Source organism: Indicator indicator, chromosome 2 (genome assembly GCF_027791375.1).
Source record: "Indicator indicator isolate 239-I01 chromosome 2, UM_Iind_1.1, whole genome shotgun sequence".
Lineage (NCBI taxonomy): Eukaryota > Metazoa > Chordata > Aves > Piciformes > Indicatoridae > Indicator > Indicator indicator.
In genome coordinates this window covers 46490163-46515357 of record NC_072011.1, presented here as the reverse complement: position 1 = coordinate 46515357, position 25195 = coordinate 46490163, and the positions used below count along the sequence as shown (strand labels likewise).

General features: G+C 39.5%; 1 protein-coding gene across 1 annotated transcript in view; it reads right to left on the bottom strand.

Moving 5' to 3' along the window:
• Positions 1 to 14970, bottom strand: part of SRBD1 (S1 RNA binding domain 1) — a 128453-nt gene extending 113483 nt beyond the window's left edge. The window contains exons 1-8 of the mRNA XM_054397832.1: positions 14888 to 14970; positions 14314 to 14476; positions 12998 to 13348; positions 11662 to 11828; positions 10478 to 10595; positions 10198 to 10336; positions 7015 to 7111; positions 5281 to 5416 (exon numbers count right to left, since the gene is read on the bottom strand). Coding sequence (XP_054253807.1) covers positions 5281 to 5416; positions 7015 to 7111; positions 10198 to 10336; positions 10478 to 10595; positions 11662 to 11828; positions 12998 to 13348; positions 14314 to 14476; positions 14888 to 14970 — 1254 coding nt within the window. The remainder of the gene's footprint in view (positions 1 to 5280; positions 5417 to 7014; positions 7112 to 10197; positions 10337 to 10477; positions 10596 to 11661; positions 11829 to 12997; positions 13349 to 14313; positions 14477 to 14887) is intronic.
• Between the last annotated feature and the right edge of the window lie 10225 nt (positions 14971 to 25195).

Genomic DNA, 25195 nt, shown 5'->3' with positions numbered 1-25195 from the left:
AGCATGGACAGATAACATCCACAATTTAAACGCAGATTAAATCATGCCATGGCATAAAAGAGTGTACATTTTCCTTGAAGTCTGCAATCTTAAGATCCACCTTATATTAAAAGTCAGGATTAATTTCGTTGGTGGAATAATCTTGTTTAATAACCCAAATTAAAACTCAAGAAATTAACTGAAAAGTGACTCCAATCAGAACTAGAGAACAGAAACGGAAAAAGTCAACCCTATGCTTCAGGCTTCATGTTTCTTCCTGAAATCAATCCAAATTTAATACTAATTATGATTCAGAACTAATGAAACAAAGGTAATCAGCTTAATTTGAAAGAGGATGAATTTAGAATTATTCATGCCTAGTTCATAAAACAGCAGGCAATATTGTAGATACACTACTCTTTACATTAACATTCCAGCTTCAAAACATATGGGCATATTTCTGGCAGATACTTGTGTACACAGCTGCATATTCATGATCTAAAGCAAGATCTGGTTGTACATGTGCTATCTGCATACAGAGTTGACTTTAAACAGAAGATTGTGGCTTTACACCTAATATTAAGATCACAAGACAAGTGGTGGATCCTGGAGGATACTGGTATCGGCTAGTCTAATCTCACTATGAAGATGTTGAATGTTCACCTGAAGTAGGCCCCACAGTATTAAGAAAACTCATTTGCCAAGGGATTTTAGAAATAGAATATTGAGAAGCAGCTACAAATAAAAACCACATGTTTTTAAATTTCATTTTCCCTTCCAGAATACTTTAAAGTGCAAAAATAAAATAAAAAACCTGCTAGAAGTTGACATTCCTGTATGACTACACATGTTGCTGTATGTAGCAGGCCCTGAGCACTGTCACAACAGAGCATTCTATGTCAATCATAAACTTTAATTCAATCACTAGCTAACTCAGACATGTCACATATGTTAAATACAATGGTTTAAAATGACTCCAGGACATAGTACCAATTTATATTCCTCAGCCTTACTGCTCCTGTGACATACCAGGCCTGACATATCATTGAACAACAAAGCTAATAATAAAGATTGCATGTGAAATATTATAGCATCTGGTACCTTGACTGCCAAAGCAAATGTTTTCATGTAGAAGATTAGAAAGGCACATTTTAATAAATCAAATGCTTTCACGTTTCTTCTGAGAGTATTTTTTAAAAAGAGAGAAAGTTAAATGTCAGGCTAAAATGACATCAGAATGATGCTCACTACAGAGAGTGTATCTGATAGAATTATAATGTCATTCAGCACACTGTTAGAAGGGTCAATATTTGCATCATATTTTGTTTCCTGGCACTCAATCTGCAGAATGTGTCAGTTACCTGAACTTAAATCAGCTGTATTGCAGTCACAAATATTATTTATATTTTTAGTCTTAGAACAGATTAGGCAGATGAAGTGACATGCATTCAAGAAAGAATGATCATCCAAGAAATTATCAATTCAGAAAGTAATTAGTCAAATTCTGCCTCTAATAAGATAATTTTGGTTTTTAAGTAACAGGTTAAAAATCTGGCTATTCTAGACAAAAGAAATCTTTTTGTCCTAGAAAAAGACCAGGTTTGTGTAGGACTGGAACAAAGAAAGGGTTAATCAAAACAGCATACATTTTTCAGAGACTGTAAGAACAATTTGATCTAGTCACAAGAGTCATCAAACTTATTTATCAGAAAAACAGAACATCCTTTATTTTGCATACCTCTCTTCTACGCTGCACATCTACTTAAACTCACTGAATGAATTTTGTATATTTTGCCAAGGACTTTAATTTCCAATTCTTTTTTAAGTATGGGATTGAAAATAGAGCACTTGCCTCAAACATTACACTTTATTCATGAATTCTTTTCCTCCCACCAATTCAGTCATCTCCGAATATAGGAAAGTAGCCCTAAGGCATACACAAACACTGAATTGTTTACATTTAGTCTAAAATTCAAATAAACTCTTGAAAGGTTTTTTTCCTTAGTTAGAACAGTGTTGGTATAGCTACCCAATGACATCCTAATACAATTCAGTCAGGTTGTCCTTGCTGCCAAAAGGAAGAACGGTGGCTAAACTTCCCAACAGCAAAACGTTCCAGCTGGAAACACCGACAGGTATCCATGTCAAAACCTGGAGTCAGGCATTTTAAACAACCAATTTTTTTTTCTCATTTCAGGTTCAGTATTTCAAACTTTTTCAGTCAAATGACTCGACTTCATGCCAGTGATGATTATTCTGTGGTACATCTTAACACTCAAAATGGCAATGGCACAGCAACTAAGCCAGACCTACAGCACGGGCAGTGACAGCTGCAGTACCACAGAACCCAGCTGCATTTCGCTGCACACCAGTTCACTTGATTGCAGTATGTGCTGTAAAGCACACTCGCATGGCTACAGATGCTTTGGTCATAAAGATACAGTTATGCTCTTAGAGCACGCAAACTAGAGGAGAAGCACACAGGCTGGTTAAGATGACCAGCACTTACATATTCAGGTTATGACCAGTTTCAGTGCAGTATTTTATAGAATTCTCTATTTGCAACTTTACAAAGAGATGATTTAAAACAACTACTTTTGCCTCTAGCTAAAAGCACTGAGAACACTTGCATATGCCTACTCATGAAAGGGGTAGAGAAGGTCTTTAAAACAGTGAACTTTGCACAGACAGCTTTTCCACCTGCAGTCTTAGGGCATTAGTACATTTTTTAAATCCCTCCAAGTTTCAAGATTCTCTACACCTTTTTAAGGTATCTTCTTAAAATCCTGAACCACATCAGAAAATTTCTTCACCTGAAGACAACTATGCCTCCCCAAAGCACATTCAAGAACACATTTTTAACCAGATTTTTAAATGCAGAAGATTTCAAAGACTTCTTCAAAGACTTAGGTAAAGGAGAAACTAAAGACTTTTAGATATTAAAAAAGATTGCTATAATCCAAGAAAATAAAAGGAAAAAAATAAGGTAATTTGTAGTAGCAGGGCAGGTAAGGTCAGACAGAAAAAGAAATCTGTTATGAGAAAGACTTTTGAAAGTGCAATACTAGTATTTAAGGAAGAGGTGCCAGATAAAACACTTTTTCTTTCCTTATATCATCAAAACACAAACGGGAGACAACAAAAGGGACTGGAAAACTAACAAAGAACCAAAAGAGAAATCACAGTATTTTTACAAAATAGGGACCTCTTGCAAACCACAGTTGTTGAAAATTATCATAAAATACCCTTTTTTCTTGACTAGTACAAAAAAGTCCTGATATAACTTGGGCCCTGATACCTATGTGAAGCACAAACAACTCAGACTTTTAAGATTCATAAAACAGAAATATTCGATATGTTAGAAGAACCAACAAGAGTATAATACAGATGAAAGGCCACACATAAGAGTGCTAAAACATCCTGTGATTACAGGACTAGGAGCTGCAAGAACCGTGATTGCTACTTTGCTGTACAGCCAAAATGGGAAAAGAGACGTTAAGGTTAGTGACAGATACAAGGGGAAACAAATCAAAACAGATTGAGTTAATCTTAAATTCAAACAATCTAGGGACACATCCTGGATAAGAAATTGTGCAGCCACATAGTCAGTGCTCACCAGGTTTGTGAAAACTGCTTCCTAACCCTGGCTCTAGCTAAGCAACAGTTTCTTTATGTTTAAAAAAAAAAAATCTTCAGACAAGAACTAAATCATACTATCATCCCAGGGAACAGCTGTATGTCCAATACATATTGCATAACTCCATATTCACCACTTAGTGCAGGAAAAACTGAACAGTCTTTTAAACCAAAGCCTTCAACAGTAAAGCACCCAAAAAAAAGCACAATCCCCTGATGAATCTACAAATCTTCATGATACATCAATAAATTCATTTCAATGCAATAAATTCATTTCAAGGCATGGAAGAAAGTATTTTATTAATTCAAAAACATCACGCTTTTAAAATAGCATGCAGAGAGAAAGTGAGACCATATCATAAATATAAAAGGAAAAGCACTCTGCAGCAGAATATTGTAGTCTTCTAAAGGAAAAGGACATTTCTGGTTGGAAGTAGCTAAGAGGGTCAGGTCTTTTTTTTTTTTTTTTCCCCTTCCTTCTTGGTTCTGGTTTGGGTTTTGACTGTTTGGGGGGTTTGGTTTTGGTTTGTTTGTTGGTGTTTTGAGGTGGTTATTTGGCTTTTTTTCAGTTGGTTGGTCTTTTCTGTTTATTTTGGGTTTGGGTTTTGCTTTGTTTTTTTTTTTTAGTTTGGGTTTGTTGTTCTAGGGTGTTTTTTGTTTTTGTTCTGTTTGGGGTTTTTTTGGTTGGTTAGGGGTTGTGTCAGGGTTTTTTGTATTTCTTTCTTATTATTTTTAAAAAGCTAAGTATTTGTGACCAAAACAAGAGACAATTCACTTGGTGATTAATCATGAATCAGTACAGTACAAAGGTCCTGACAGTTGCATTGAGTGCATCACACTTCACTCTTTGACCCTCAGTACTAAGGGAGAGGCAGCCTACCTATTAAGTTTTCAGATTGTCATCAGGTAGCAAGCTTGCTTTTTCCCTCGTTTCTAGTCATATTAAATCTAGTTTTGGGGCTTAGGATAACTTGAGAGGCTCAGGATAATTGGAGATGCTTCAAAAAAAACAGTACTGATGACTTGCAAAACAAACCTATTTTGGGGTAGTGCATGGAATGTTCCCCTGAGCTATTTTTATAGGTCACCATCAATTTAATTTTCTGGATCCTTCTGCAATAGCTCTCACCAGTTTCACCTAACATGTTTAAGTTATGGCTCAGAGCAATCTGACTCAGTGTTGCAGCAAACATTCAAAAGAAACAAAAAGTTTATCGAATTTGCTTCAAACAGTTATATTCCAACCAAGCAGCCTCCACTACTGTGCCACTACCATCCCAGCATCACCCCTACAGACTATTGCTTAGCTTTTATGCCCCTCATGGTAACACTTGCTCTGCACTTTTCACTGAAGGAAGGGAGGGAGAAAATAAATCACAGCAGTGCTGGGATCTCTGATACATAAATCATTGTAAATATGTGTTTAATGAGCATTAGACAATGGGCATACTGAATAAACAGTTCTTTGTTCAGTTTCTTAAGAAAGATGTTAACACCTTAGTCATGCACGTCAAGAATCTGAAAGTATCTATTACCTTTGGTAACTGAAAAGCAAAATCAAGCACCTTTAAAATCAGTTTTAAGCAACAAAGTTCAAAAGTAAAACCATGTTTGCAATAATTAAAATTCTAAGAAAAACACTAACAAACAAATTTGTAGGTATACCTGATGGTGCTGTATGTTCTTTATATTACAAGAAAATTCATGGTACAGTTGGAATTTATCAATATCTTTCTCGTTCCCACTTTTGGATGACACTTTTGCCAAGGCTGACTGGATACAAATGTACCTCTGCTGACACCTGAAAATAAGAAACAAATGTTAATAAGGTATTTTAGCAGGAAACTTGCAACAATCACAGAATGAAAGAAACATTCAGGTTGGAAAAGACCCTCAGGATCACCCAATCCAACCGATAACCCTACTCTACAAGGTTTACCCCTAAACCATATCCCCAAGCACCACATCCAAATGACCTTTAAACACATCCAGGGTTGGCAACTCAACCACCTCCCTGGGCAGCCCATTCCAATGCCTGACTCTTTCCATGAAAAAAATGTTCCTAATGTCCAGTCATTAGTGCTTGTATTAAAAACAAAGTTTGGAGTCTGCCTTATTACAAGTTAACTCTCATTACCTGTAGAACTTACATATCTTAATGCTGAGACTGACATAACATATACTGACTGGAACATCCTAAGAAAAGAAATTCAAGCAAATCTCAGAAAAAGCTGAATACAGCCCTTCCAAAAAGAATGGAGACTCAAAACCTACCATCTGCACTTCAGTTTGGTCAGTTACTGGTTCAACTTCACACAACAAATTTCAGGAAGTTCCTAAACTATCATATAACTTTTACAAATGCAATATCTCTCTTGAACCTACCCAGCCTCGGGATTCTTTGTTTTGAGTACTTAACAGCCATAAAAGCCTTCATTATTTTTAGGAGTAACAGAGATCCCAAACAGGTAGCTTCCTGTATGCTCCTCATGATTATTATACAGACCACACACTTTAGATCAACAGGATACATCTGTAGAGCACTCTGTATCCAACTAAAGAGATTCCAGTGGAGAAAAGAACAGAAGTCTGGTAGGGACAGTACGTCCATTACAAAACAAACCCTCCACTGAAATTATCATATTGCTGTTCTCTAGTCTTTTGATGAAGTTGGCCATTACTCACAAAAAAAAACCAGCAAACAAGGGTCAACTAAACAGAACTGAACTGATTCAAACCAATACTGCATGCTCCTGCAGTGACACCTGTTCTTTGATAACCACCTTCTCTAAACCAGATGGCATACAAGACAGGGGAAAAAATAAAAACAAGTATCTGTTACTTTGTTACGCCAAACTTCCAGACGTGACAACCTTGAAGTCAAGTAACATAAGAAAACTTAAAATTTAGCTAACACAGTCAGGGGATCAATAAGTCCTGGTTTAAAATCAGTCATATGTTTGCCTTACTGAATAGCAACACCAAAATCAAACATCTCTGCATGCTAAATATACTGAAATGTCATGCAGTAAATATTGGAGAAACAGCTTAAGGTCTGAAAAGTTTTAGCTTGAAGGAAGTGCAAGGAAAGAAAACTTTCCTTTATTGACCACTAACTGCAAGGCAGATTTGACCTATATGAAGCAGAGTCACAGAGAATTCTTCAGCCTTTGGGAGTCATAGAATCATGCCATGCTTACAGATCTCTCCTCCACTGATAGCCAGACAGGCAGAAAGACTACTGAATGTGCTTCCAAGCACAAAGGAAGGAAGGAACCTAAATCAATCTCACGGTAACAGTATTTGCACATCATTAAAAGTTATTTATGTATCTGCAAGCTAAGAGACTGAATCTTACCACGGAATTAGCAAAGTTCAGAAACTAAGAGTCAAACTTACAATTTCCTGATGAAATCCAGTGTATCTCTATCCTTAGCAAAGATGTCAGCTAAAATATGTTGCACTCCAGCCTCTACTTCCTGGATAGTTGATAGTCCTTTGAAGAAAAAAAGAAAAAACCCAGTTAATTTTTCATATTAGCTTTTTAATAATTATTTCACACAACTTCACAAGCACTAAGGATATTCATACAAGGTAAAATAAAATTGATGCAAGGTAGCTGAACTGATTTGCAGAGATATCAATGAAGAATCCTAATTAATTAGTTTTTATTAACTAAGTTTTCTTTTCAAAGCATCTCAAATCATTATAGTTTTAATGAGCCTAAAGTAACCAATGCAGCTTAAGTCAAAATGACACCAAAAATCAGAGAAAAATAATTTATTTTTCTTTGATGCTAAAAAATCTTGGCATTTATGATGCAAATGAATTACTTACAATAGTAAAATTGGATATTCAAGTATCATTTTTGAGGTTGTAATTGCATCAGAAGTCTACATAATTTGCTGACAGGGAAATTGGAACAGGTTGCCCAGAGGAGTTGTGGAGTATTCTTCTCTGGAGACGTTCAAAACCTGCCTGGATGTATTCCTGTGTGATCTACTCTAGGTGATCCTGCTCTGTCAAGGCTGTTGGACTAGATGATCTACAGAGGTCTCTTCCAACTCCTAACATTTTGTGATTCTGTGAAATAGTCTAAATCTTTGCAGCCAATCCCATCTTCTCTCTGTGTAATAGTTTTATATTTCCACCAGTTTGTAGCAGGAGTTTGCACAGTGACACCACTGAGGTCAGGGTACCCTCATCCTCTCCCATGAAACACAGTTCAAACACTGAAGTTGTAAAATATCTCCACAGAAAAAGTACTAGAGACGGCTTACAAACACACCGAATGATCTCTCACTTCAAAAGACTAGAAGAAGTGGTACAATACTCTCCTTAGCACAATGGTTGCACTGGATGGAACCAGAAGGTAATGAAATAAAATTGACATTCTGTATTTTAAATCAATATATCTAACCCTGTTTCTATCAATGGTCAGTAACAAATGCTTCACAGCAAAAATAAATCAAGAATTCTAGAGCTGGTAGATGTAGCATTAACTGCTTCTTTCAATACATAATACATAATAATTTTCATTCTGTTGTCTGTTGGATCACCAGTGTCTAGAAACAACTTTACTAACATCATTTAAAAAAAACCTGTATACCTCTAATAACTAATATTTATATTGAATTCAGATCTGTGCTTCTGATTTGGCTATAGAGTTACACACTACTAAACATAAACAAAAAAACAAAACACCAAAACCCACCCAACAAAACCAAACAAAACACTAAAAAAAGCCCACCAACAAAGAAACAAAACCCAAAACAAACAAAAAAAGCCCCAAAACCCATAACCCGAATCTTGACCTTCTTTTAAAAGGAAAAGCTGAATTTACATGTCAGAAATAAAAATAAAAGTATGTTATTTAAATGCCTCAGCTGATCAGAAGTTGTGAAAGTTGGATCCTTACATCTATGAATTAGTGTTTCTTATGGCAAATGCAATGTAATGTCAGAATATAAACTTAAAGGGAATTATAAAACATGCATTGTATTGGATATGAGCTGAGATACTCAAGCACCACAAGCACACATGGCAACATTATTTGAAGCCTATCAGAGAATGTGAATGAGATGGAATAAGCCAAAGCCAGTCATGATTAAACTCAAAAAAGCTCCCAATCAAAAAGTACCACTCACACCAGCCTTTTACTGTGTCCACTGCAAAACCAACAGATGCTTTGGTAACTACAGAAATATGGGACCATGCATAAAAGTAGAAATAATAACAAAGTTTTCTGATCAACCTGCTTCCTTATCTTTCAAGTATCAGGCTTTGAAGCCCGAACTGCTGTTTTTATTTGTTTATTTTTAGTATAAGTTTAAAGACACCGAGAATTTAAAAGAACTGATTATTAAGATTTGATGAAAACTTTTCTGCACAATAAATGGCTCATGTCTTCAAAAAACTTCATTCTGATCTCAAACTGTATATAGGTTGCCAACTGGCTCCCAAGTTGATAAAAGCGACCCAGTTCATAAATGTATCTAATTTCTGATGCACCTTTCAAATGCAAACCATTATATAAACCTAAGCAACATTATTTTTAGCACAAAATTGAAACCAGGTGTACCAATTTTCAAAAAGTGAAATGTTTATCCTGCAACAAATAGCACTTCCTTCTGAAGGCACCCTAAATAATTTATTTGAACTTTCACTGTGAATGTTTTCCTTTGGCTGTTTTGACTCTGCCAGGATAGCCAGGTATGTGGTTGCAATATACTGCTGTATGAAGTAATGACATGCTAAAAATGTTGTAATTAATCAGAATATTTGGTAACTGATTTTCAATGCAAAGTTAGGGCCATCCTATAAAAATATTAAAATAAAAGAATAGCTGACATGGGAAGAGGAAATCAGCTTCAGTAAGGGGGTTCAGTGATTTGAGGTTAAATTCAAAAAGTAAATGTTGCAGCAGGGAAGAAGAAAATTATGTTTTTCTTTTAACACCACACAGAAGGTTACAGCAATCTTTGTATTTTATTGTCAGAGATTGCCCCCTACAGATTCACCTATAACTGCACTCACAAAGAAACACAATTCTGCAGTCTGTATGTGACAAACGTATTGTTAAGGTTCCCGCTCAGATTTCAGGGAATACATCTTCTTCATTCCTACTGCTATTCAGTAGTAAAATCTCTCTCACTCAGTCCCAGTTACCAAGAACAGTTCTTACTAAGATATGCTTTGATGGGCGATATTTACTTCGGTACAGACTACAAGCATAAGCCCCCTGTACAATCAGCACTGAATCTTCAGTAATGGAAGTAGAACCACAGAGAGGTCTCAGGGGTGTGGTGCAGTTCCCTCTCTCACTAGTAGATAAAGATGTCAACTCTAACATCTCCAATCTCTCTTGTGTAACAGAATTATTACTATTTACAAATCAAAAAAAAGGGGAAAGGGTGAAGTGTCATGGCATTAATTGTAAACTCTTACTACACATTACTAAGAACTGTTGAATTTAAAATAGTTGCATAAGTTCCAGCAACACAGGAACCAATAAAGTAATTACCATTTTAAAATATTTTCAGACATTTAGGACATTAGTGCTTATAGAAGTAGAGCACTTACCTTTGGTATTGGGTCTAATGTAAGAAAAGAGATTGAGTTCCATAGGATTCTGCAGAAGGGAGAGAGCAGCAGGTTCTAATCCCAGCTGCTTGGCCCTCTGGGCTTTGGTGCCTTTACTCCCAGTTTTATAAGGTGCAGACTTAAAAGAAATAAAAAACAGAGTTACTAAAACACAAGGAAATATTTCAAGTCATGCTATGTTCTTTGCATTATGCATTATTTAGTGAGGAAGATTACATTTAAACTAAGGATGACCTGAAAAAAATACTAGTGTACTTACCACATGCTCTAACTCTTCTAAAGTTCTGCAATTTAGTAATGCTGTTGAAAGGCATCCAGATAATTTCCCTTCTTTCTTCAACTTCTGTATCATTGCATGTGTCTTTTTTGCAACAGTACTAAAATGCAAGAGATTAACAATCACATTTCACAGCAGATTAAAAAGGCTATTGATTATGACCTCATTTATTACACTGCTGAAGCTCTCTGAAACCCCTGAAGGCTTTATCTCATGCTAATGCTCAAAAAAAGAAGTCTAATAATCCAAATTATTTTCTATTTCTCTAATTAGTTCAAAACTGTATCAACATATCTTATGGTAGCTTTCAGAAAAATCATAATACTGCTGGTCATTACTCCTATTTACATTTTTTCATTACTGACCTGGAAACCAAGTAAAAAGCCCCCAAATTAAATACATGGTGACGAGCACTTACGGCTGTAATTCATACCAAGACAGTACTGCTGCATCAAGAACAAGGTACCAGATTTTAAACTCTTAGTTTAAGATAGTTGTGTGTTACTGCAAGCAGCAAAAGCATTTTGTTATGGTTTAAATCCCTTGTTCGGACAAGAACTCTCAGCTCACCTTCCCTCTTTGGAAAGAATCTCTTGCTAGGGGATAGTGGAGAGTACAAGGAGCTGATGACAGAACAGCTGGCATGTCTGTTCCTGTGCCATCACAGGAACATATTACCACCCAAAAGCAGACAGTGAAAGCAGTCTCATACGCCACTGCAGCAGCCTTTGCTGATCATTTCTTTGCTACAGTGGTCTGGGATAGTTTACCCTGCCCTCATGACACACTACAGGCTTTGCTGCTCCCTGCCAAGGGTTTATTAGTGAATATTTCCTGCGGGTGCAGCTTACATCTGATCAGGCTACATATCTCCAGAGCCCATAAACTACACTTTTAGTATGAGTTCTTTCCTCTGTAGTTTTAGCAAACTGCAAATTAATTAAGGTCTTCGTTTTTCTTTGACAATTAATAAATGCCTGATTTCTTGTTATTTATAGTAAAAAAGCCCTGCAAGAACACAGCCAGGTGTCAAGCATAATTACCTCAGTTTTAAATTTTGGTTTTCATCAGCTCCTTTACAATCGTAGTGTGTCCAAAGTGTCAAATCAAGAGACACAGAAGCAGCAGCTGGATGATACTTATCTCCTGGTATTTAACTTACTTACCGTAGCTCTTCTAATGCTTGTTGCACTTCTCGCAAGGCATCAGCCTCCAGATTATTGATGAGCTCTTTTCGATACCGAGCAATAAAAGGAATTGTGTTTTCTTCTTGAAAGAGATGAATTAAGTTTGAACATACCCATGGTTCAACATTTGTCATTTCTGACAAGGCCTGTCAGAAAAAAAACAAACAACCCAAAAATGAGTAAGAGAGATGATACTATCACTTTAAACAGTCTCTCACTCAAAGTTAAAAACCACTCCCAGGATATTATGCAGGCCAGCTGGGACTACTGTCCTTCCTAGATCAGGATGCCAGGCTTGCCCAGGAATCCAGGCACCACACCCTGTACTTCAGAAAGACATGCAGTAACCCATGTTTCCAGAAAACTGAACTACAGGGAAAAAAAATTCAGGAAGGAGCGCCTTTTGGGAACAAAAGAAAAGAGAAAACAAAAAAAAGGCAAACATAAAAACACCCATGAACAAACAAACAAAAACCATTTGGCCTTTCTAATATGGAATCAAGGACAAACTACGTAAGTACCATAGTGGCTGACATAAAAGCATTTCAAAAGCTTTGTTCAGAAGCCTACACGATCATATTCACTGATTTTAGAGTAGCAATACACAAAGACCAAATTCTCCATCTGGATTTCCAGGAATATTTTAGAAGACTCAGGAACAAAATTTTTCACCTTTCTTAAACAGGTAGTGCTAAAGATGATGAATAGAATATATCCAAACTATTCCTACTCTTTTTCTAGTAAAATCTTCCTAACAACACAGAGACACCCCCCCCAGAACAGGAGCTATCCTAAAACTGTCTTCACCTGAATACCTTCAAAGTAACATCCTACACAAACAAAGACCGTATCTCCCTTGATGGTACTGTTGTTCCAAGAACACAATCTCCCCTTGACAGTACTGTACATTGATATATGCTCTCAAGTGAGTCTCTACAACAAAATGCTCTGAGCTAAGGTTTAAATTCCAAAACACTGCACACAGATATCCCAAATCCCTCAGCATCCCTTTCTGCAAGAGATTCAGTTGACTATATCTACAAAAACATGCAAACTGTTAAGAGGCAAATTCTGCACTAAGTCACAGATATTAGAATAACGTTAAAGTTTAAACAGTTACCAACCAATAGTTATATTTATATGTGTATTATGACAATTTAAGCTGAGGTTAAATGACAACAGCACAATGACACTCTGACACTCCAACTGATATCAAGCAGATTGAAATTGTATGTTAAGATTCTAAGTGCTAATTACATGGGAAACGGCTTCATCAACATCTCAGAAAATAAAAAAAAAAAAAAAAATCTCATACCTGTACAATATCCCAGTTCATTTCAAATTCTTCTTTTACTTTGTTGCCTCCTAGAATTTTAGCTGGCTTTCCTTCAGGACATGTGGTCGACTTCATCTTCTTAAAAGGTGGTTCATCAAATGCGAAATCCTCAGATTTCTCATGTTTCACTTGATTTCCCACTACAGGAACACTTGTTGAAGGTTTTTCAACCCTCTCTGAACTCTTCCCTTGGAATGAGTTTACTTCCATTTTTACAGGAACTTCCAGCTTTTGGTTTAAGGTTTTTGGTTTAGTGCCTGTATCTTCTTCCTTAGGTTTTAGGAGTTGCATTCTAGTATCTTCTGCAGGAGCAAGAGGCAAGGATATGTCCTGCCAAAAAGGCATTGAAACCATATTAAGCATCGACTGTTACAAAGCAATTCAACATTTCAGTTAAACCTAGGAAGACCTGATACTAGACACCCTTTTCCCAATTTATATCTCTGCCTGGCAGGTAAATGTCAACCAGAAATGAAGTAACCTTAAATATATGTTGTGCAGAAGAAAAGACACCAGCATATCTAGCAGAACTGAAATTTAAAAGCGCAAATAAAATTATCCTGAAAAGACTTGAATTGGGCTCTCCCTCAGAAGACGTTAACCTACAGTCCATGCCTTCACTCAAGAAAAAACAGCAGGGCAGGGAAGCATTCTTCTAATGAGGTGTTAGGTGCTTCCTGCCAATTGGAACTGAGATTTGGTCTAATGAAGATAACCTTGGACAAGCCACATCTTTTTTTTCCTGGATTTCTCCAGATATCATCTTCAGAAACCAGAAGGACTGTCTCTTCTCATGACCTGAGCTCTGATACTAATCTTTGACAGAAGTTAAGTAACTTCTGATACATCTTATAGTCATCATAATAAAACTGCAGTTACTGGGTTGAACAGCCATGCAAGGAAACATTAAGTACAGGCCTTTTTTGTCATGGTACCCAGATGGAGAAAAGGTGTAAGACACAGGTGAAACACAGAAAGCAGAGATACTTGAGTATTTAGTTTTCATTATAGAAAGAACAGAGATACATATTTATCTTTGCTGTTGAAAGACATCTCCAAGGAAACCCATTAGCTCCATTATTGCAGGCCAAAATTTTAAAGGAGGGTCCTCAGATGTGGGACACTTAAATACCTAAGAAAGCAACATTTATCAAATATACTGAATATTCATAGTAACAGTGGAATCAGATGAGCTGACCAGACTCAGACAACCAAGTACACCATAGATGGAAAACATCTGCTCATGTAATTTGCCAGCTGTAGTAATTAAATGTCTCTTGCTTACAGATACTCACCATTTCCTCTTTTATTGCTATCTTCTTTACTTTCTTCCTGGCCACAGCTGACCGTGAAGCAGCAACGTTTTTAGCTTTTGCCTTGTTTTCCTTTGTCAACCGAGATGTCTTGGCCTTTTTGCTTTTTGGCTCCCACTCCTCTTCCTCCTCTGATTCAGAGCTCCTGAAAAAGAAACAAGCAAACAATATTGTTTATTAGAAAAAAAAACAAAACAAAACAAAACAACCCACAAACAACCAAACAAACCATAAGCAAACTGGTCTGAGTGTTTTCTGACATGAAAGGAAGCAAACAGAAAAATTAACAGAAAGGTAGGCAGCCTGAACAAATACAGGTCTTTCATGCTGTTGCAGAGCTAATGGTTGGAGTAGGTCACTGGGATGAGTACACATCTGATCCTGTTTGTACAACTGGCAACTCAGTTTTACCCTATCTTCACTGTGAAGATAAAGAGGTAATTTGTATTTTAGAACTGATTAGAAGTTCTGAGCATTGAAACATTTCAATCAACCTCATGCTTAGCATAAACTTAAAAAAAACCCAAAAACTAAGGAAAAACAAAAGTAATCTTACGAATTAAGAAATGAAGGCAGTTCATAGTCTTCTGATGTAAGTGTTTTGGTTTTAGATTTCACCCTCCTTGGTAGAGATGACATCTGATGACAGAAGTGAGAAAAAAGAAATAGAACATTTGGTTGAAGCTTTATTCTTATTCAGCCTTTTAACTCAGCCTTTTAACTCACTGCAAAGTATGCCCTCATAATGTCTTCACCAATCACAAAGGTTTCCTCTAGAGAAAGTTTTGATTTTTTAGTATCCAAGAATTTAAGCCACAGCAGCGCATGTTCAATGATCTTTTCAATAGAACAAACAGACAAACCAGCACTATAGCCTCTCAAATTATTTTTCTCTTGAAACAAAGGTAACTTGCTTTCATGAAGATATCCTAGCAAAAAGAGTACTGGTTCTCAGACATGTTATTGGGTGTCACTTACATACTATGCCAACTTTCATCCAGCAATCAAAGAAGCAATGAAAAATAAAGACCTAGTAAAGCGAGCTCTCCGATGGTTTTGATATGACTAGGACTACAAGAACACTGGCAATTTTTATCCAAAATTTTCAGCACCACACTGGAAGGACTATTGAGGCCCACATCAAATAGCACCAGTGTAATAGTTTTAAGACTATGTCTTTAATTTCTTCTCACAAAGTTCAAGCAGAAAAGTGAAAGAATGTAAATAAATCACTATTGGGTGTAAGAAAGCAAATAATGATTAATCTAAACATTTCTATTGAAGAGAGAGAAATGTTTAAGAGTCAGTACTCAAAACAAGGTACAGTCTCACAGTCACTCTCAGTTTGTCTGCCTGCTTCTTTTCTCCTCTGGCTGAAGGTAACACACACCTGCATACTGACGTTGACAAGCTAGGTCTAACAAACCTTTCTCTGCTTCTTGGCCTTCTTCCCTTTTGCCTGCTCTGGGGAAGGGGGGGGGGGGGGAGGGGCAGGCAAAGGGCTTTGTTGTGTTTTTCTGTTGATTATACATATCTGTAAATGTTGTGAATAGTGTGTATTTGTACATATTCACTGCATTTCATCATAGACTGTAGTTTTGCCTGTAAATACGCTTTGTTTACTTCCAGACTGAGCTAGCCTGGTTATTGTCAGTGTGGGAGGGGGACTGAATTCCCATTATGTCACTAGTTAGAACAAGTATCAACCACAGGAACACAGAAATGTCATCAGACCACAAAAACCCAGCTCATCTGAATATCTTTCCTGGTAACTTTTCATTGTCAGTTCTGAGACACCTGCAGCTTCAACCAGCCACTTTGCCTCCCCGTTTTTCATTGCTCTTTATACCTCAATAGTCATAATCACAGTCCTTAATTAATTAATCCCACTACCTCAGAGGCATGAAAATAATGTTTCTATTTTATATTGTACTGAAATAAAAAACATTGTTCATGTTTCCAACACCAATATTTCCAGAATTTGGTAACATCTCTGATTAATTTTTTGCAGGCACTGAGATATTTTTCACTTGGTTAGATCCCAGAGTTTTCTGTTTTCAAACTGTTTAGCTTAAAATATTGTTATCAGTCATGCTTCTTCAGCTAATCCAACTAAGCTAATCCAACTAAGTGGGTATTTTTAAGTATTTCAGAAAAATCTGGAAGCCAGTGATCACTCTAACCAGCTTCTTCATAGGTACCCATTGAATCATAGCAAGGAAAAAGACATATACATTCTCTCACTAGAAGTCTGAATTCCTGCTACATAGAACTGCTACCTAAAATTCCCTGACAGTTTTGGACATTCAGCATACCACCATGACAGTCTGCAGGCTTATCCAAAACACAGGTACACAGAAAGCCTCTTCTGGAAGTTCAGTCTCCTGCTATTTCCCTCTGACCTCAAGTGGCCAAGGGCAGGGTCTCAAAGTATCTCAACATTTGTATTGTTAAATTAAATAAGATTATAGTAAGAGTAAAACTTACTCTGTAAAGCTTGTTGTACTTCCTGCCTCCTACTTCACAATACTGGTGAATTATTTAAGTCTTTGTATCAGAGTAAGAATAGAGGAGCTCCTTGGTTTATGAAACCAGGCATTTTTCACATTCTTCATGAACAGATTAGTATTTGCTTCTATATCCTTAGTCTGAGTCTACTTGTCTTCATACAATGCACTGAATGAAGCAAAATTACAATATAGCAAATATAAAAATGGCATGGAAAAGCATGATATAGAATGGAAAATTATACACAATAATGCTAAGAATTATTGGATACTTCAATGTTTGTATTTTTTTTCTCTTTTGATTTCTTGGGTTTCCCACTTCAAAAAATCATTAGATCACCTTTTAAATGTTTTTTTTGTCCTTCAAAAAGCTGGAGAACTACCAAACACACTGGCTCCAGAAGATCAAAGAAGGTAAGAGCAGCACAGAACTTGTCCTCTGTTTGACTCATCAGTATTTTTTCAGTTCTTACAAGCACACAAGTTGGGACTGGCATCAAATACGTAAACTCCAACTTCATTAGTCTACTGAATTTTCTTGAAAAGAGTGATAACTTTGTTCCTAAAGCTGTTTTACCTGTGCTTAATGTCAATTTGAGCTAAGGTGAGATGTGAATTTAAAGCACAAAACTTCAGAGTAACTCTCCATGAACAGACAAGCCATGGGTCAGAAGGCAAAATAGTTCTACATCTCTAAGTAAAAGGACTATACCAAAAATCATGGTGAGATAAATATCAAACGTAGTTATCAGAAAAGAAAAAAAGAAAAAAAAAATCAATCATATTTCACTGTCAGGTCAGGCCAAGCTATAACTACCTCCTCTTCTAATGATGTATACAATGAACTAATTATTTCACGCTGAGAATCACAGAATTGTTTGGGTTAGAAAAGACCTCTGAGATCATCGAGTTCAACCATCAAGACCTCTGATTCAGGCTGGAAAGGACCTCCAAGATCAAGTCCAGAAAAAGACTCTTAGGCTGCTACATCTATTTTTGTTTATAAGGAATTTATTTTTTATTAAAATCCACAAAGTACTCCTTATTTAACTCCAAACTGCCAGACAGCTGTCTGCTAAATTTTCCTCTGGAACTGCCTGTGCTAGGGTATGCTAACACCTACAGTTAATGACTAAGAAAAACAGTCCTTGAATGATTCAATACAGCGGGGAGGCAAGGAAGAGGATGAAAAAGCAACAAGTCTAAATGCCACTGATGATGATGAATAACTATTAGGTTTTTTTAATAGCTTAGAGACAGTGCCTGAAGTGAGGTAGGAAAACTGAAGAAACAGGCAAACGGTTATACTCCACATGGAGCATCTACAATGTTGACTGCACTGACTAAGTGACACGGTCACAGGGGTCAGTGCTGGGCCCCATCCTGTTCAATATCTTTATTGATGATCTGGATGAGGGGATTGAGTCCATCATCAGTAAATTTGCAGATGACACCAAGCTGCGAGCAGGTGTTGATCTGTTAGAAGGGCTCTGCAGAGGGACCTTGACAGGCTGGACAGATGGGCAGAGTCCAACAGGATGGCATTCAACAAGTCCAAGTGCCGGGTGCTCCACTTTGGCCACAACAACCCCATGCAGAGCTACAGGCTGGGGCCAGAGTGGCTGGAGAGCAGCCAGAAAGAAAGGGACCTGGGGGTACTGGTTGACAGCCAGCTGAACATGAGCCAGCAGTGTGCCCAGGTGGCCAAGAGAGCCAATGGCATCCTGGCCTGCATCAGGAATAGTGTGGCCAGCAGGAGCAGGGAAGTCATTGTGCCCCTGTACACAGCACTGGTTAGGCCACACCTTGAGTACTGTCTCCAGTTCTGGGCCCCTCAGTTTAGGAAAGATGTTGAATTGCTGGAGCATGTCCAGAGAAGGGCAACAAGGCTGGTGAGAGGCCTTGAGCACAAGCCCTATGAGGAGAGGCTGAGGGAGCTGAGGGTGTTTAGCCTGGAGAAGAGGAGGCTCAGGGGTGACCTCATTGCTGTCTACAACTACCTGAAGGGAGGTTGTAGCCAGGAGGGGGTTGGTCTCTTCTCCCAGGCAACCAGCACCAGAACAAGAGGACACAGTCTCAAGCTGCGCCAGGGGAAGTTTAGGCTGGAGGTGAGGAGAAAGTTCTTCACAGAGAGAGTGGTTGCCTATTGGAATGGGTTGCCCAGGGAGGTGGTGGAGTCACCATCCCTAGAGGTGTTCAAGAGGGGATTGGACATGGCACTTGGTGCCATGGTTTAGATAGTCATGAGGTTTAGGGTGACAGGTTGGACTCGGTGATCTTTGAGGTCTCTTCCAACCTTGATTCTACGATTCTATGATTCTATGTTAGGGGTTGGAAGGGACCTCCGGAGTTTGACTCCAACCTCCCTGCCAGAGCAGGACCACATGACCATACCATCTAGTGCAGGTCACACAAGAACACATCCAGACGGGTCTTGAAAGTCTCCAGAGAAAACGACTCCACAACCTCTTCTGGGAGCCTGTTCCAGTGCTCAGCAACCCTTACAGTGAAGTTCCTCCTCATGTTGAGGTGGAACTTCCTCTGCTGCAGTTTATATCCATTGCCCCTTATGCTATCACAGGGTGCAATTGAGAAGAGCGTGTCCCTTCTCTCTTGACACCCAGTCCTCATATATTTATAAACATTTATTAAATCCCCTCTCAGTCTTCTCCAGACTAAAAAGCCCCAGCCCTTCATGGCCCAAAGGCACATTACTGACAAGGCAAACAAACAAGCCATTGACTGCTCTGTGCTCTGCTCCTACTGGGATATGGTCCCCCTGTCTCCTGCCTCAAGTGTTGATGGAGCTTTAGGAGAGTTTTATTCATCCTCCCACAGCATGCTGTGATCAAGACAGCATGAATCTGGCCACTTGTCTTCTATTGCATTTTCTAGACAGGCTGACTTTGGTGGGAAAACTGCCTTTACCTCTTCCCTCTCTGTTGCCTTCAGGTAACCATACTCAAAGTGAGGGTTGGATTTTATCTTAAGAAATGAACCTATCGCTTGCATAGATCTATGTCCCCTTCCTAAATCCAGAAAAGTCCCATACCTGTAGAAGAGAGAAAATTAAGAGTAACCAATTTATTCCAGAGGCAGGTTAGAGCAAACTTTTTTCCCCTCCTGTGTCTGTGTTCAGTGGTTCTGTACCTCACGGCAAGCGTTCACACCACTTGGCATCTCCTGTGCTTAACGCCTGAAGGATGTAAACACATAGTATCTAGTGATGTGCTCAAGTTATCCAGACATCCTGTGCAGGATTTCTCTGGCTTGCCAACTGGCATATTGAATTCCTACCAGCTCTGTTCCAACATTTACTGATACATTTTTTTTTCTTATTTCATCTATGTTGTCAGAAACTGCTTTAATTTTTAAACATATTGTTCTCTCTGAACAACAGATCTTAATAATCACCTTAATTCCATGGCCAGGCAACACGAGCTAGGCTCAGGAAACTTTGACCATGACCACATACTTAAGGTCCCAACTCCCATTTTCTTTCAGATCTATCCACATATGATCTTTTGCTTCTTTGCAATAGGCTGAAACCTTTACACTCAAACATGCCTAACACTCAACCACAATTAACCCCTTGTTCAAGGGAATCATAACTCTTCTGGTAATCTCTCTCACAAATGACAGCAGGCAAGATGAAACATCATTGATTGAAACACCCAAATTCTCTTCACTTCACACACTCTGTAATCACTAAACACTTGCTTGTCCACAAAACCCAAAATGTTTTGTGTTTCTCAGAAATACTTCTGCTTAAAAAAGAAAGACTTTGTGGCGTTCTTACATTATCCAGTGAGGAAGAGTTCAGTTATTTCAGTCTTTGCTGCTGTAAATATATCTCCCAGGTCTACTCTCCAAATAGTTTTGTACCAGTTTTGTTGCCAATTCTTTTCTTCCCACCACTTCTCTGCTTCCAACACTGACCTCAACGCGTAAGAGCTTATCCTGATGGTTGTAAATAGCACACTTCTCTCTGCCTCTCAGCTACTCGCTAAAATAAAGCTTATGTAGCTTGGTGTTGGGCCACACCAGGAAGAAATGAGAATAAACTTTGCTGTACAGAATCTTAATATGAGCATGCACAAAGCATACAGCGAGGAAGTAATCATTCCTCTGGTCTCTCTCCCCAAAAAGGAGCCCTAGGCTGCATGTATTACATAAGTAGATTGGGGCTTTAGAGGCCTTATAATGTTGAAGAGCATTCCAAGTCTCATTTAGAGACATACACTGTTCACCCTTCCTAATCATGAAAAGATACAATTGATTAAAAGCAAATTTCTTAATATGTGAATCTGGAACATGTAAGTGACTGCTTGCAGAAAAAAAAGTTTAATAATAGTTTAAAAGTAATTAAATTTTAAAACCCTCATTCCCCCTGATCATTCTCCCAAAACCCTAAAAAAATCCCCACATTAGGGCAAGGGTGTTTTGTAGCTCCAGCACTACAGCAACAATTTTCAGAGACAGAAATTGTTCCAGGAATTCTAATAGACTGTGATATCTCTTCTACAGGGCTCTTAGAAAACAAATTTTATTTAACAGATGAAAGTTACAGAAAAGATTATACTCTCACAGTATGATCGAATGAGTGCCATTTGGGCAAATTTTAAACTCATGACTACATTAACTCACATATACCCCTCATAAATAGAGCAATATAGATATGAATATCAACAAAGTCTACTGCACCTTACAACTCAAAGAGATTATTCTTCCTAAAGGTACAGAATTTAAAAAAACAAACAAAAAACAAAAACACCCCACCAATGCCCACACCAATACACACACCACCACCACACATATACTTAGAAATTGACTTTTATCAGTAACTCCAGAAAAACCCTTTCCAGCAGAAAAGCACATTGAAATTTCTAAAGCTCTCCTACAGTTTATCTAAATGAACTTGTACTTTATAGAAAGGAATTTTATGCAGGAAGCTCCTCAAGCTTTGCTCCCGAGCCTCTGCTTTTCTAACATGAGCATGTATAACAGAATTTAGCATTTTAGCTTCTTAAATCATGAAGTACTAAGCAAACAATTTATTATAAGAAGCATCTGGGGCAGGATAGGTAGTGACTTGTGGAGAAATTGTTCTACTACTCCAGAAGGTTTTTATCACCTGTAACAATTACACTGTACTTCAAAATATAAATCCAACTTACTGTAATCCTCTTGAGGTTAAAACATTGCAGAATCTGATACTTTTACTAAGAAAAGCTCGTGCAGCAGATTTCCAAGAACTTTCCGTGCACAAAGCCAGTCAGGACGGCCTAAGAAAGGAGTCATAGGCATAGATCAGGAGTCTCTAGTGCTAACTGAAAAATTAGAAAGAAAGACAGACAGACATAAAGGGTACACACATACAGCAAAATAGTCCCCAAAGCTAATCATAAAGGTAAAGGTATAATACCAGTAGATGTACCACCTACTCCTACAACTTACAAAAGTACCTCCAAAAAGGCAAATCACCAAGGTCATGGCCCTAGAAAGCACTCTCCTCCAACCCTGTTCCTGTAACTAGCAGTCCCGCTTATAGGGACCTGCATTATACAACAGCCTGTCAATGAAGCAGTAGAGATGCATACAAGAAACAGGATAAACGCTTTCCATACATTTTTAACCACTCAAATCACTTAAGAAAACAGTCATTATCTGAAAACATCATACTGCTTCTGATTCAGAAAGACTGCCACGCTACGTGTACCTACTCCCTTCCTCCAATCCACCAAACTAGACATACTGTAACACTCCCATATAGTTTAATTAGATGGGATGTCTTCACTCCTTGAAGGATATAGAAGACATGCATCAGCTCTGCATGACAGCCACAGCAGAGTTCATCACTCCAATAACACACATTTTGGAGTCTTGCAAGCACAAAGGGGAGTCAAGATTAAACAGTCTGTAGCTTGGTTACTCATTACCATCCAAATCACTGCTTTTCAGCCCAGAAACGTGATCAAACTTAAAATACACTTTACATACTTCGAAGACCTACTCCCCCCCAGACATCCTACTTTCCTCGCCTCTGTTAACAACTTTCAAGAGGAAGGGCTAATGGAGCTAAATTTCCCCCCTCGTACCTGGGAAGGGCATCAATTCCCAGGCAGAACCACGGGAACAAGCCACCATCCAAGCCCCGACTTGCCCCTAGGGAAGGCGGGGACACAGGGGCATCCCAGCGGAGCCCGGATGCTAAAACACCCTCCCGTTTCAGCCCCAGGCCGGTGGGTGGCCCGGCTCCCCTGGGGCGCTGCTGCCCGCATCGAGGGTCCCGCTCGGCCGTCCCCCGCGGCTTTCGCACAACAGGACCCCGAGCAACCCTTTCCCTATTGGGCTGGGGGAGAGGCAGGGAGCAGAAACAGAGACCCAGGAAGCAAATGGCTCATTTCTACCCGAACAACCCAGACGACAGGAAACCCCTCGCTTGCCGACGCTGCCTAGTATGGAGGGCACCAAGGCCGACGCAGCCCCGTGAGCCGCTGCCCGCCCTGCTTTGCCCGCCCGCTCAGCCTGGGGGTGGCGGGAGGCTGCCCCAGACGTTACCCCCTGCTGCCAGCTGCCGCGTTTGAAAGGGCCGCCAGGGCAGCCATAGCAGAGCCGCCCGCCCGACGCGCCGCGGGGAGGAGGAGGAAGCGACTGCTACGTTGCGCCGCAGGAAGCGGGCACCGCAGCGGGGCGGGGTCAGAAACGGTCCCGCCTCTCCGCCGGTGCCCTGGAGCTTCCGCCAGCGCCGAAGGGCTTACGGTCGATGCTGGAACACTTGGGCCGTTCCCGGGACGCAGTGCCCAACGACCTGCTCTTCTGCCCTCCTGGTGGCGGTTGGCACGAGACGGATGGGCCGCGCTGCCTCCGCAAGGTGGCGCCGGAGTGGCGGCTGCGGTGCGGGCACTGGCCCTGCCCCGCCGCGGGTCCTGTGTCGGGAGCGGAGCGGAGAAGGGGGCGGGGGCTGGCGGCGGGAAGCCTGTTCGTGTGCTAGTGCCTGCGGTGGGTCTCGTCTGGAATACAGTGTTTAGTTCTGGGCTCCCTAGTTCAAGAAGACAAAGGGGACTACTGCTAACAGTCCAGCGGAGACCCACTGAGATGATTAGGGGACTGGAACATACGCCTTTTGAGGAAAGACTTAGAAAGCTGGGTTTATTTAGCCAGCAGAATAGGAGAGAGGGGGGAAAGCTCATTAATGTTTATAAATACGAAAAGGCAAGAATGGAGCCAGACTCTTCTCAGTGGTGTGCAGTGACAGGACAAGGGGCAGTGGACACAACCTGAAAAATAGGAGGCTCCACGTAAACCTAAGGAAAAAATTCCCTTTGAGGATGGCACAGTACTGGAACAGACTGTTCAGTGAGGCTGTGGAATATCCTCTGGAGACATTCAAAACCGGACTTCCCGTGCTAGTGTGTCTCTGCCTGTACCTCAGCACACCTGGACAAGGGCGTCCCACCAAGCTGAGTTCTCCCCCTCCATGACTCTTAGGTTGGCATTGGTTGCAGGATTCTTCAGGGTGCACCATTTGCAGCAGCATGCCAGGACCCAAGGTGGCCTCGAGTTGCCTCAGGTGCAACACGCTGATGGTGGTTGGTGGTGGTGGTTATGACTCTGCCCCTCGTGTTGGTGGTTACTGGCTCTCCCCTTGTGTTGCCTGGGGTGAAGGTGTGAGGCCCATGGGGCCAGTGTCCCCCCATCTGCCGCAATGCAAAGAAATCAGACGACTTTCACTTAGGCTGAGGATAAAGATGGAGATAAAATATCTGGGTTCGGTTCTTGGTGGATGGCAGTTTGAAGGCTGTCAGAAATCTTTCCCTTGTTTTGCTATCCAAAATAATCTCTCTGTGAAATGGGGTTAGTTATTTTACACAAAGGTGGTTATTAGGAAGCAGATAATCATTGTGTGAAGCTGAGATACTGTATCAAAAGTGACCCTTTAAGACATGGAAACAAAAACATGCCCTTTCTGACAGCCCATTGAGTAGACAGCAACATGTAGATCCAAATATACATGGGCTGTTTATGTTCCTTTGCCCATGCAGACTAGAATTTACATTACTTCTCCATATAACTATAGACATTTCCACTCTAGTGTTGGAAAAAGTGTCCAAATGTCAGTCTCCCTCTTAAAGTTTCATATTAAGTTATGCATCCCTGAAATCATATGTATCGATTTTTCATCTATATCTACTAAGTTAATGTTCAAGCAAGGATTCTGTCAAGTCCATCTCATGCACAGAGTTTAATGGGTGCTGGTTTCTGGAGCCATCACAAGAGCAGAGAAAGTTGGCTGCTACATTAAAGCTGCCTTCTGAGCTTCCATTACCCTAAAAGGTCTTCTGCTTTGTATCATA